At 44.6% G+C, this 13,944-nt stretch overlaps 1 protein-coding gene across 2 annotated transcripts in view; it reads left to right on the forward strand.

The window, feature by feature from the left end:
* The window catches only part of GRIA1 (glutamate ionotropic receptor AMPA type subunit 1), a 120,991-nt gene extending 109,805 nt beyond the window's left edge, over positions 1-11,186 (forward strand). For both annotated transcript variants that reach the window (XM_061346135.1, XM_061346138.1), the window contains exons 15-16: positions 5,839-5,973; positions 8,303-11,186. In XM_061346135.1, coding sequence (XP_061202119.1) covers positions 5,839-5,973; positions 8,303-8,491 — 324 coding nt within the window. In that variant the 3' untranslated portion in view covers positions 8,492-11,186. The remainder of the gene's footprint in view (positions 1-5,838; positions 5,974-8,302) is intronic.
* The last annotated feature ends 2,758 nt before the right edge of the window (positions 11,187-13,944 follow it).

Below are 13,944 nucleotides of genomic sequence, written 5' to 3' on the forward strand. Positions count from 1 at the left end.
TGCAGCAAGACCTTCACAATTGTCCAGAATTGGTTTTGCTCTCAAATGCTAACAGGATTCCCCAGGTGAAAATTGGAAAAAAGAATGTAATTTTTTCTCCCTTTCTATGTTCAACCCAAATCCAGAGCCAGATGGAAGGGGTTGGATTTTAAAGTATAAAAGGTATTCAGATTTCATAAGAAGGGGAATTTTTCTATGATCGCTTTTTGGTAGGTTGTCATATTTCTTTCCACCTGGCCTAATTGTCTGAATCTCACCAACTGCTTTACCGCATTGTGAAGCATTCTGGGGCTGGCAGATGCTATTTAAAATCAAACTCTGCTCTTCTCTGCAGCATTGTACACATCCAAGAATAATCCTTCTGCAAGGCAACACTGTTCAATATGGCATTGGTCCCACTCAGGCAAAAGTCTAATTGACTTGTATAGTGAGTGTATTTTGCAAGGTAACCCACTGAGCAATAGTCACCACATGAATGAAAAGTAATTACTTCTGCTGGGAAACTGAAGCCATGACACAGCTTCCACAATACCTTCACCACAAGCCTGCATGCATCAGTGCTAGAGAAACCCCATAGACAACAAAATACCCATAAGGAAATGGATGTGAAATCAGCTTAGTTTAAAACCAAATCCCCACAATACTGTACTTTATCACTATTCTGATGGGAAAAAAAAAAAAGGAAGAAGTAGGTTTAGTGCTTCATTCCACACAGTAGGGTAACAAATAGGGACAGAAACAGAAGGTTTGGGACACATGGGTTTATGTGGATCATATGACCTCAATATTGATCACATGTTATTTGCATGTGCTTGAAAAACACGATCACACACATGTGAATCACATGTGAATAAATAAGATTGGATCCTAAAGTCATGAGAGCTGCTTGAAACTCCATGTGTGAAGCCAGTAGACACAAGCCTTAAAACCAAGTAAACTTTCAATGGAAGATTGCAGTGAAGAGCCTTTGCTGCTATCTCTGTTCCTTGCCCCCAGTCCTCATGAAGGGGTGAGGGGCTAGCTGGATGGAAGGTTTGTATGCAGAGTTTCCAGCCGGAGCCAAGTTAAACCTCTGGTGTTCCCCAGGCTCATGCTCATTGGCCCCAGATGGCATTCGATGCCAGTAGCTGACTCCTGTGCATCCCATATTTAATCTGTTTACCTATCTATTGCCCATCTAGTTTTTTATCCAGAGAAAGGATATGCTTTGCTATATTAGGAGGTGCTGGTCAGCTGCACTCAGGGGATGCTGATCCAGGACCACTGCAGCCCCAGCTGCATTGCCAGACAGTGGGAAACCCCAGGCAGTGTCCTGCACCAGGCAGCAATGTCCCTGCTGCTGTTCTCCCTCCAGTAAACCCATGGCAGCTGCCCCTTCCCACAGGCTCAAGGTTTCTCTATGCACATGCACCTCCAGCACTAGAAGCATCCCCCAGCCCCTGGTCCTGTCTCCCAGCCTTCCCGCACTTTCCCTGTACCTGCCGCAGGAGAAATAAGCTCAGAGAAGAGACAGATGATCCATAACTAGACGATTCCCCTAAGGATCCCATTGGACAAACAAGCACATGATGGGCAGCTTTTTTTGCAAGCTATGAAATGTGCTGCGGGCTTGCAAGGGATGCCATGGGTTGTTGAAGAGTAACGGCAAGGTGGACACCAAATGTCAGGGCAGATGGACGTGATTTTCCTCTTTTGTGGGGCTTTTGCAAAGCAATGGCAGAAAGAAAGGGTATTTTCCAGACCAGGATGGTAAGATGCAACCTGCTTGCAGGGGTAGCCAGATCACTTCATGCAATTAAAGGACCTTCATCAAAGTCACAGGGATCTCCCTGACCTCTATCCCACTTGCAAAAATTGCACTTTAGAGTTTTTCAAATAATAATAATAATAACAATAACAATAACAACAATTAGGGAGCAAACTCTGCTACTGTTTTTGCAGGGAGTTGGTTGATTCTCAAACCAAAGTTGTATTTCCATGTCAAGTCTCATCCCTACAGCCAGCCAGCCAGCCATGAGCTCCTACCCATCCATCCTCTGTCAGCCCCACAGCAGTGCTCCAAGCCAATGGCCAGCACTGTGTCCTTCATTGTTGAGCTTCAGGACTTGTCCCAATACAATCAACTCAGTGTTTGGTATAAAAGCAGCACAACTTCTGCAGCTACCACCTGCTCTAAGGACGGTTCATCTTCTATGGAGACTGCAGCAACTCAAGGTGCATCACCCTGTGCTGCCAACAGGCTCTGGTCATGCAGGGTAAAAGAAAGGACTGGCTGGGGAAAACAGGCAAATTTGGCGTTAACACCTTTCAGCCAAGGAGCAAAGAGGATGATGGACACGGTGCCACGTTTGAGAGGAACAGACGGGAATGTGCCCGGTTGCTGCAGCAACAAGGCCGGGCTTTGGAAAGACAAGTTCTTCTTTCTCTTTTCACATGCCAATCTTCCCCCCCGCGTCAGCGCTCTGCCGCTGCGGGAGAGGAGCGGTGACATTTACACTCCCACTAACAAGCTGGTTCGGTGATGGGCAGCTCTGCAGGAGAGCATTTGGTGTCAGAGAGCCTGAGCAGAGAGGAGGGGAGGGTCCTCTCAAGCAGTTAGCATAACCTGGGGCTTTTTATTATTACGGGCATTATTAAGACAGGAACATGCACAGAAACAGCAGGCAAAGCGTAAGTGGGGCATGCAGCATTTCCTACTTCTCTTATGGGTCTGCTGCTGCAGCCAATGGGACCAATAAGATGCCACTCCTGCCCAGAGAATGTCCCTGTATGTCCTGATGGGAGAGGGATGGAAATAAAAAGGAAAAGAAAAAGGAGAAGACAAACAAGAAGTTAAGCAACAACACATGAGCAATTTCACTTCTCAGCCTCATTCATGATAGCAGCCTGTGCCATCAGCCATGCCCCTGTAGTTCAGTGTTACCCAGTGACCCACCAAAGCTGCCTGTGTTTCTGGGTCCTTGGGAGGAATCTTGTTATGGTGGCAGAGGTGAAACTCAGGCTGCTCTCTCCCTCCCATCAGGTTTGCCCACCTCTGTGCTTCACTGTGCTTTCCTCTGCCTTCTGGAGAAGACAACTGCCAGTTTACCCAAATTGTCCCAGTAATAACAGTCATAGTAGCAATAACAGTAATAATAGTAGCACTAATAATAATGCTGCCACTGAAAAGTAAATGCAAGGAAAATACAACAGCACTGTAATTAATTTTATGTCATAGTGGTGCAGGAAATTGCTTTTGGTCATCTTCTTTCTCTTACTGGTCAATTTGCTGCTGGTGTCAGGAGGAAAGTGGAAATTAAGAGCCAGGTGCCCTGTTGGACCATGATCCCCAAACTGGGGGTAGAAATACAAGAGTATAGTGGCCAAGAAAACTTGAAATTTATGTATTCCCTTGCCCAGCAGAGCCAATGAAACCTGGTCTCCTAAGGATCCGTGGCTGCAAATCATAGACCCATGTGGAGTCTCTGATGCCTACTATGGATTGCGCTGATACATTTTCTGAGTGAAGGCATTAATAGGTTTTTCTTTTCTACAGCGCCGTTATTTTTTCACACAGACTGGAGTTTCCTGGTATCTTGGAGATTTCCACCCTTCTGTCAAATCAACATGAAAGAACGTGCTGAAAATTATTAGCAAGACACAGACAAATAAGCTGCTCCACCTCCTTCCCTGTCCCCCTCCTTACCTCTGAGTGCAGAGCATGTGCTAATCAGCCACTTCGCATTAAGGAGTGAGGCTAAAAGATTAGGATGTCAAGGAGGTCAGCCCACCTCTTGTGTCCTTGTCCCTCCCTGAAGCTGGTGCAGCCCCATCAGATGGGATTTGAAGAGGGCAAAGTACCTGAAGTGGTGGAACCTAGTTTTCTCAGAGTAATTGCTCCTCTTTTCTCAATCTTCACTAAAAAACTCCCTACCTATTTCAGCTAGTGCTTAGAAGTACACCCAGTAACCTGCGGAGAAGAGATGACTGAACAAATGTAAGTCAAGCCTGGGGGAAAAATGCATGAAGGCAGATTATGAAAGACCAGATAAATAATCCTTTAAATACAAAAAGTGCTGAAATAAAGAGGATATTTGCAGAAATTTCTCATTATAGAGAGCTCACAGGAAGCATCGTGAGCTTGTAGATTATAAACTGAGCAGTGAATGAAGGTTTATCTAAAGGAGAAACCAAACCTGTCCATCAGCAGTGACCATCACACCTGCAGTGGTGTAAATGCACACAGTGACAGCGGCAAATCTCTGGGCAGTGACGTCAATCAGGAAAGCATGGAAAATGGTATCACTTGTGGAGGTTTCACCAGCAAACAAAACTCTGCAGAGGTGACCCCTAATGAAACCTCAGCATCTTTCAGCACAGGGCTCATGATGGAAAGCTTCTCCCTGTGGCAATGGAGCCTGTGGCGAGAGCTCCAGCTAGGCAGAAGCTTAATAGATCTCACAGGCACTGGGCCAGATGAAGTAGAAAAAAAACCTATTTCTTTAGCATGGTTTTCTGCTTCCTGAATCCTTGCCCTTCCTGAAAAGTGTAAGTTGCTTTTTGTGAAACCTTCCAAGCTAAGCAAGTGAATCAGCTGTCCTACCAGGGCAAGGAAGAGGCTGTGCCACCCAGCATTCCACATGTCCCTGAGTCCACAGTAACAGGGAACACCAAGGACCATGCAGAGGCTTTGTTACCAACTGCAGACACTTCTACAGGCATAAATATTATTCTTTAACTCTGTGGCTGCATCTCGAATGATCCTTATGCAATCTTCCTCTCACATCCAGGGAGCTGTCAACACTGGCCAGACCCTGGTCACACCAATAGATTTGGACTGACCTGCTGGGCTTGCCCTGGGGAATCTGGTATCAATTCAATATTGCAGAGCTGCAACAAGCATGGAGCAAGGAACCTCAGTCTGGTTGAACTATAGAGAAAGCATGTCCTAGAAACAGGAGCCTTGTACATGGAGCTAAGCCAAGCTTTTGGGTCCTGCTGCTGCCCAGATTATCCTAACACCCCGACCCCACCTGGTCAGCGTGAAGGAGAAGGTTTTGAAACCTGCACTGAGTGACATCGGGGTTGGATGTGGGGACTCGGCTCCTGGAGTAGTGAAATGAGTCTTTCTGAGATTCGCCTCTTCCCCAGAGAGCCGTGACAATTCATTAGGCAATTGTAAAATCAGAATGTAGCTGCTGACTGTGAGCTGCGGTCCATTAATAGCCCTATTTATTGCCAACCAAATAATTAGCTTAGACATGCATCAACAGGTCTTGATTGCGTATGAAATAACAGCCTTATTACCTAGAAATTAAATGAGTTCCTGAGGACAGCTCAGGTGTCACCTCAACCTCGGTATTGAAGAGGAAAAGGAAAGAAAAAAACTCCCAGCCATTTCGATGTGTTGCTCAGCAACAGAATTTGCAGGGGAAACAATGTAGGAATGAAGGAATGAGCATTTCCAAGAGAACAGGTTATTTCAGGCAAGACATCAGGGACAAGCAAATGTCACAGAGGTGGAGAACTTCTTTTTTCCTCCTTTAATCAATAATTTAAAGTAGGCATTTTGAGTAAAATAAGCATTTCAGTTAGTTGATTGAAAAACGGAGATCCCAAACCTTTACAAAAAGCGACAGTGCTGGAGAAATGTTTGTTTGTGTGAGGGAAACATTAGATTTGCTAGTCACTGAAATTGAAAATGCTCTTAGAAATGTCACCTGTTCATTTAATGCGTAATATGATGTAATGCCAACATTGCTTTACTGTGCGGCATCCCTCCTGGAGCAATCTCGTGTTAATTTTGTTGTTCTCCCTCCCATGTCCCTACCCCTCCCTCCCTTCTCCTTTCTCTTCTAGGACAAGACAAGCGCACTGAGTCTCAGCAATGTGGCGGGGGTTTTCTATATCCTCATCGGTGGGCTCGGACTAGCCATGCTGGTTGCCTTAATCGAGTTTTGTTACAAGTCCAGAAGTGAATCAAAGCGGATGAAGGTGGCAACTCATTCCCCGGCCTTTCACACCTTCTCTCTGATCCTACCCTGGCTCCAAAGCTGTCTTCAGAGATGGATGCAGCCCAGACCATGGGTGGAAAGCCAAAACATAGGGATAAAGAAGTGACCATGTCACTCAACTTGCTAGAAAGTGTTATGAGCATCAGAGGAAGCTGAAAGAGGGTCATGTGGGCTATAGTGGGGAGCTGATGCAAGATCAGACATGTGGCATAATGCTAGTTCAAAATACAAACACACAGCAAAATCTTAGCACAAATAGTACCAGGACCACATTGCCTTAAAATTCCTTAAAATTAACAAAAGTAGACTATGGTGATGTGTGTGCAGCGTGGATGAAGAGCACTGGGGCTGGTGTGATGCAGCCGTTACTGCAAGATGAAAAAATCCCCAAACCCAAGCAGTTAAAAACAAGATAAAACTAGGGGAGCTCAGGAATAAATCAGATCCTGGTGTTCCCTTTGCTGGCACCCTGCTGGCACTGTTTGTGGCTTGATGACAGTGATGTATGTTCAGAGAGTTGTTGCCCTGGAACAGATAATGTTTCCAAAATCACAGTTACAGATCCTCTTAGAGAGAAATTGTCTTTTAATGTCCCCTGTAACGTGCTGGGGTTTTTTCTCCACCCTGTCATGGTCTTGCAGAATTGTACTTCCTATGACCCAGGAGATCTGTTTCTGCCCTTAATTTTAGTGTGCCTAAATTTCAGAGTCTCAGGAGTGGATTAGATTTGAAAGCTTTGGGGATACACATTTAATGCAGCATCAGTGGAACAAGTACATGTTGACTCAGATGACTAGCAGATGTGATCCCTTATACAGACACCATTGTGTACAAGGGCGCAGTGGGATCTGTGCTGTAAGAGTAACACATCCCTTTTCTTCCTAATCTTGACCTCTCCCTTAAGCATGGAATTCAGTTCAAGTCTATTGAGTATGCAGTGAGTTTCATAAAATTTAGAGAGATTTTCAATTCTCTGAGCACTGATACTTACCCAGAATCAAATAGAAAATAAGCAGTCATTTCTTTGGGTTTATGTCACCATTTCACAACATGCTTAATGTTTTGTCAGCAATAATATCATTTCTATTTCACTGAAAATGTGCAACAGCTCTTTTCCCATTGAGGTTCAGAAAATCCTACAGGCAATGAGAGGTACATTGAGCACAGGGATAAGATACTGTGAGCAATTAATGTCCCAAATATACAAGAGTTAAATTATAATTGCTGTCTACACTGTAAAGCCAGGTATGTCATAAATACACTGTGAAAGAGTGTCAGAATGTGATAGCTTCACAGTTTGCCTTAGCAAGATTCTGCCCTGCTGTAGGCTTCCCCCTATTACTTGTAGTGACCAACTAATTCATGTCAGTGTTAGCTTGCAGTGCTCTTGCCATGTTAAAACCAGCCAACATGGGAAGGAATCTTTGCTCCCAATGTTAACGTCAGGTCTAAGCTTGACCCTCTGGCTGGCTCCTGCCATCAGTGACTGTCCCACAAAGACATTCAGCAGAGCCAGGCAAGTGTCCAGGAAGATGGGCCAAACCGTCTAAACACAACCTCTCAGCAAGGCCCTACAGACCCTGGGCTGAGCTGCAGATCCCAGAGCACTGGAGGCTGCTCCATCACTGGCTAGGCACTAGGCTGGCTCTTTCCATATCTTCTGGATAATCCTTCACCTGCATATTCCAGTCCAGAAAAGATTACATTGTCCTTAGAGATAACTTGAATGCAAAGAAACCACATTGACTTCGTCTTTTAGTTTAATTATTCTAAACAGGTGGTTTCCTTAGATCTCTGAAAGCAAACATTTTGGACAGTACCTGCAACAGGAAGATGAGATTTGGTTTCTTGAATTAGGTTTGCATTTCTTGGTTACCTCAGTCATCACTGCAGACAAAAAGCACAGGCACATGCTCAACTTCTCACATGAGCAAAGTGAAACATATGCTTGCAGTGAGTCAGAGTCCACCATATGTAACAGTACTGGAGTAGTAATAGCGTATCTATGGGGGAAGTGTGTGTAATGCCTCTGCTCAGATCCAGGATAGCTGTTCTTATGTCATAGAGTTTGAATAGTTTTTGCATATGGCACCATGCTCTAGGCCCCAAAATACAGCTGAAGCATTTAATTGTGAATGTAGCAGAAGTATGAATTAACAGAGCAGGTACAGTAGAGGTGTGCAGGAAGAGAGAGTCTGAATGGAGACAAGGAGGGAGAGAACAGTGTGAGAAAGACAACACTGGTTTATATTGCAACTACTCCAACATTGCTAAGGACAGGGGGAGACCCCCCCGTCCTTCCTAAAAAGGGTTTTTGTTTGATCCCACAGCAATCGATCAATGAAGCCATACGGACATCAACCCTTCCCAGGCCGGCTGCAGCAGGAGGCAGTGGAGAAAACGGACGTGTGGTCAGCCACGATTTCCCCAAATCCATGCAGACAATCCCATGCATGAGCCACAGCACCGGAATGTCCCTGGGAGCTACGGGATTATAATTGGCCTTTTGACCCATTGCCTGGGTGAGAGCAGGGGCAGCCCAACTCCACCCCCTCCAGAGCCAAAAACAAACCCAACACCAACAAGACAAACGACGATGACAGAAGGGACAATTGGATGGATCTTCTCAAGGAAATCAGTTCTATTTCCCTTTTTATTTGCTAACAGATCCACTGGCAGGAGAACAGAAATAGGTCTGTACTGCAATAAGGAGAGCGTAATGGGATTTAACAGACTCATGAACCGTCCCTGATCAAAGAACCACTGGAACACTAATGAGGACTATGCCATTTTGTTTTAACTTGGTTGTTAATAAGTCTTAGTGTGTGCAATATATATATTTTTTCTTACTAATTCCTGTGGTGTCAGGGTAACATCAGCCCTTTCCCTTTTCCCTGCTCAGTCCTTCAATCTGGTTTAGTTTGAGATGCAAACCATAATGTCTGAGCTACTAACAGCAAAAAAGAGAACCCTATACATGGCAAGTTGAACTCCCTACAGGGCATCAGCATTGATGCCTTTTGTCCATCGTGATTCTGCCTTCTGTTGTTCTGTTGTGAACCTGGGCTGTGGAGCTACTGCAATGAGACAGAGCTGCGAATGGCTCTCCCTGCAGCAGGAAGGACTTTATGTGAGAAAAAACCTGAGCAAAAACACGAGGCTGTTTTGCAGGGGCAAAGTCATGAGTGAGTTTGGAAACCCCAAGTAACCTAAGGACAAAGTGGTCATTCTTCCAGAGATGATACATGGCGGTTCAAGAGAAGAATCGTGTGCCTGGATTGGAGAGCATCGTGCATAGCAGAATAGAGCAGATGGTTGGTCTAAGATCATGGTTGGCTGCTGTTTATGGAAGATAGGAAGTAAATGGAACATTCCCTCACATGTGACTCTCCTGCCTAGGTTATTGGGGGCCAATAAGCAATTGTGAACCATTTCTTCATTGCTTAGCTTCTGTGTGTGCTCCCTTTTTGGCGGTCACATAAGGGAACCACCTTGAGCCGGGAATAGACCATCTCAAGACAACCAGTTCTAGATGGCTGCCTATTAACCAGTAAAACATGCTAGAAGTCATGGGGCTGCAATGGGAATATCCCTGCCTTTTTGCTCTGAAATCCCTTTTTGGTCATCTTGCTAATGAAGGGGGACATTATGTAGATAGTCGACTCCTGGAAGGACCAGCTGAAGCAAACCAAGGAGACCCTACAAGAGCTTCATTCAAGCATCCATGACATTCAACAGCATCAGAGCTGGTCAAACTCAGCCTTCCCATCAAGTTGTGGCCTGTCTGGGTACAAAGCCAAAAGTAGCAGTTTCCCACTCATGTATCCTTAGAGAGAGGGAAGCATTCACAAGTCAGGAGAGCAGTTTACTGACCCCAAACTTGGTATTGCAGAAACCAATAGTCCAGCCACAGGCATGGAGTTGAAAGGGGCAAGGATGGCTTTCCAGAGCCACACAAAAGGTTCATTCTGCACATGGACAGATAAATGCTCCCCACCGATAGACCTGAAACTTCTCCCCAGGTTGAGGGATTCCCAAGGGAGCATCCAGAGAGAGATCTGTAGGGCAGGTACCACAGTGAACCCACTTAGCCTTCCCCCATCTCACTGATGGCAAATAAAGTTCAAAGCTTCTCACAGGACTCAACAAATATCTGTGTGGGGACTGAGCTGCTATTGGAGTGTTCTGAGATGCTTTTTCTCTTCTTTTATTCTTTTTTTTTCTTTTTTTTCTTCTTTTTTCTTCAACATAGCAAGAGAGGAGGAAAAGAAGAGAGGCAGATGAAGAGAAAGTGATGCAGGCAAATGACTGGCACTGGTCTATGAGGAGGATCTGTATATACAGCTGTCCTTAAGTACCACTGGAAGCTGCTTGAATATGTTTCCACTAGCGTATGAATGCGCAGAGCAATACGTTTACCACCTTTAACACCAGCCTGGTCTGAAATATCTTTTTCACTTACCCAGTTGTCACACACCATTTTGGAGACCAGCAAGTCAGAGTCAAGGTCCTAAGCTTGGGCACAGCATGTCTTGTGCCAATCTTTTCCTCTCTCCACAACTGGAAATCATTGTGAACATAATCTCTCATCACCAAACATGAACTCTGTTTTCAGCCACTCCAAACACCTCTTCAGGTCATGTTGTAGTGGTTAGCATTGTTTTTGATGCACTTCTCTTCATTTTAACTTCAGTTCTGCATAAGTACTATCACAGTGGACCATCCCACAAGCTAGCATGTTTCCATGCCCAGAGCTCTCAGATGCAACTCCTCACCCAGCTCTTGCCACATCCTGGACATTGTAAAAGCAATGCACCACTGGGTACTGTAATGGGATCCAGCTCCAAGACCAATGGGTGCCCTGTTCTGCTTCAAAGACAGGACCACATAGCAGCAGGTCATGGGGAGTTAAGATGGACTTGTGAGAAGCAGCACATCTGTGCTAGGACTGGCCGCCTGTGACATGAAGATGTGAGATGCAGTTGTCAAAGGCTTTTGATCAATGGAGGGGTTAAAAAGCAAACAAAGATGAATAGGACAAATGCGTGGAAAATGTTAACTTGTAATATGTATTTTTACTACAGTTTTCTTAAAAATAGAGTAATGGTAAAATTCTTGAAGACATTGACATTTTTTCTCAACAAGAATCCATATTTAACAGTTTTGGCTTTCATTAAATTTTGCTCTTTGGTACCTGGATCTTTTATTTAACAGCTATATTCGTTTTAAATCTCTTTTGGTTTTTTTTTTTTTCCTTTCTTTCTTTTTCTTTTGGCAGTATTGCAAAGGATTTTGCTTTATCAAACACAACAGTGCTTTTCTTTTCACATTCTCTTTTTTTCAAGCAACATTTTAATTGGTTATTATTATTTAGATAAAAAATGAAACTATCAGCGGAATTTTAATACCAAGGATCCATCATCCATTCTTCATACCTGTCCATGCCGTTTTGTGCCAGTGCTGGATGTGTGGAAATGAAGATGATGTTACCCCTCAGGCAATATTACCCAACCTGAATCAAACAAGATTTCCTTGATTATTGCTGTGTCTGACTTGTGAACAGCAGCCAAATAAACTGCTTCAGGTTGAAATTGGGTATCTATCTAATATTTACCCAAGAGTCAGGAAACCAAACATTTGTTGGGTTCAAAGTCAGTGATGTTGCTTTGTTTGGAGTTTTGTGGGGTTATTTTTTGAGGAGGGGCATCAGGGGATTTTAGCCTGTTTTTACAGAGGGAGAAGAAAGGATCAGCTCAGAGATAATTCAGAACCAGCACTGGTCCAAAAATCACCAGTATCAGCTTTCCTAGGAGCTCCCATGCTGTTTCAGAGGCTTGGACAGTTAAGGTGTTTCTCACTCAGTTTTCACACAATTAACCTGCTAAATTCTTTGTCCAAAAGTCTGATGAAGGGGAAAAGAAAGCAGGATTTAAAGGGCTTTGGACACGCTGACAGCTGCTGAGGTTAACTATAATCATTAACGTTCTTACATAGCTCTTGGTGTCACAGTTCTGGATCTTCCCTGTATCATCACTACCATTTATCAGCTGGGGAAGCTGAGACACAAAAGCACCTCTGACCAGACATCCCAGGTCACCTCACAGGCTGTAGGTTCAAGGTGACAAACATTCACAAGGGGGTTTTAACACACTGGTAAGTTTTAAAGATAGAGTCAGCAAGGGGCAGAATTGATGCGATTTGAGGCTATGAACCTTCAGAATTAAAAGCAAAAGAGACTCCTAGTCAAGGGCGCCTGAAGAAAAGCTTTTCCATGAGCAGGTTACACTGGATCTGTCCATTTGAGTCTTCCACAAATGCTTATGCATCCAGTACTGCACTGTGGGTGCAAAACACTCTTCTTGAACACTGGTTCACTCTTGGTTCCCAGTGAGGTTGCAGAAACACACAAGAAATGTTCCTTTAAATCTTGGCATAAACAGGACAAAATTCCCTCATAGAAGGAAAAGCAAATATTCCAAAAAAAGAAAGTTTCCAGTGAAAATCCCAAACTATCTTCAGCGGTTGCTGAAGCAGATGAGGAACAGATGCACCCTCCAGTCCATCCCTTTGCTAAGGGGTGATAACCCTGCTACCAGGACACGAAGTTGGGATTCTCCAAAAAGATTTGGCTGGACTTTTGCCTATCTGCCATCAGATGCAAAGAGAACCTACTCATCTAAGCACAGTGAAAGGATATAGCATGGGCTCGTCAGTGTTTGCTGTAACACAGTGGGTACCACTAACTTGTTCAGATCCAGCAACTCAGCCACATACCTCCATCAAAAGTTTAGGGATACATGGGGAAGTTTTCACTGTTAACACAGGCTCATGCTCAGTTTCCAAAGACATCGTCAACTACCCATCTCACACATGGCTCTGGGTCCCCAGGAGAACCCTTTTGTGCATGTTTCTAACATATTCGTCCACCACAGAGGCGCACATCAGAGCTTAGATGACCCATCACAGTGATATGTGGTACCCTTAGAACACTGAAGGTATTCTTCACTGCTATAACATGAGAAATAACAGCACAGACTGGGGCTTAGCTAGTGGAGATCACGCTGCAGCACCACTTTGGAGAGTGGAAGAGTTGGGTTCAGGTTCTTCCCAACAGCAAAGATACCAGACTAACCCCAAATACGTTTTGGAGACCTCTGTGGCCTCTTCTCTGATGGCTTTTTTTAGTTGCTGACATCTTTCAAATACAGATTTCCCAGTTGCTTTCATGTTACTTGTAGGGACAAATCAATCCACCACTGCTGGTTATGTGTCTTGGCAGCACACTGCTGATGAAGCCCCCATGCTTACATCTCTGGTACCCACATAATTAATTAATTGACAGAAATACAGGGATGACATTGCGCCATGCAGAGCTGCCCACCAGGCCACAGGAGGTCGAGGGTTTTTGGGATAAAATCCACATGCAAACCCCAGCTCAAAAGATGCAAGACAGTGCCAGACAAAACTGTTGGGCTCCACACTGCTCCAGCTTCATTACGAAGATGACATCCCTCCCAGCTTCCTTCTTACACAGAGATGCTCTGTTATTTTCCAGATTACTTGAATGTATAAGAGGGATTAATTTTGTGTGAAAGGACCTGGAAAAGGTTCTCCTAGGCGTGCAGGGGTAGCTTGAGACTGATCTCTCCATCAAAATCCAGTCATTCCTACTCTGGGACTCCACTCAGCCCTGACCTGCAGCATCACCTCCCATTTCCCTTCTGTCCATCACCATCTCTCCTTCAACCTGTACACCAATCCCACCCTCAGCACTGCCAGCTACTCCTGTCCGGGACCTGAAATAGGCTCTGAGTATGTACATGGTGATTGTCTTACTGCAGATAAATCTATATCACCATACAGCTTTAGAAAGCAGGTGAACTCACCTTCCTTCGGGATGGGGCAGAGATGTGACTCCAGGAATTTACTGGGCAAAAGTAATCCCATAACC

The sequence above is a fragment of the Neopsephotus bourkii genome, unplaced genomic scaffold (genome assembly GCF_033783945.1).
Source record: "Neopsephotus bourkii isolate Nb327-2 ecotype Australia unplaced genomic scaffold, CSIRO-AGI_Nbou_v1 NB_258, whole genome shotgun sequence".
NCBI classification, from domain to species: domain Eukaryota; kingdom Metazoa; phylum Chordata; class Aves; order Psittaciformes; family Psittacidae; genus Neopsephotus; species Neopsephotus bourkii.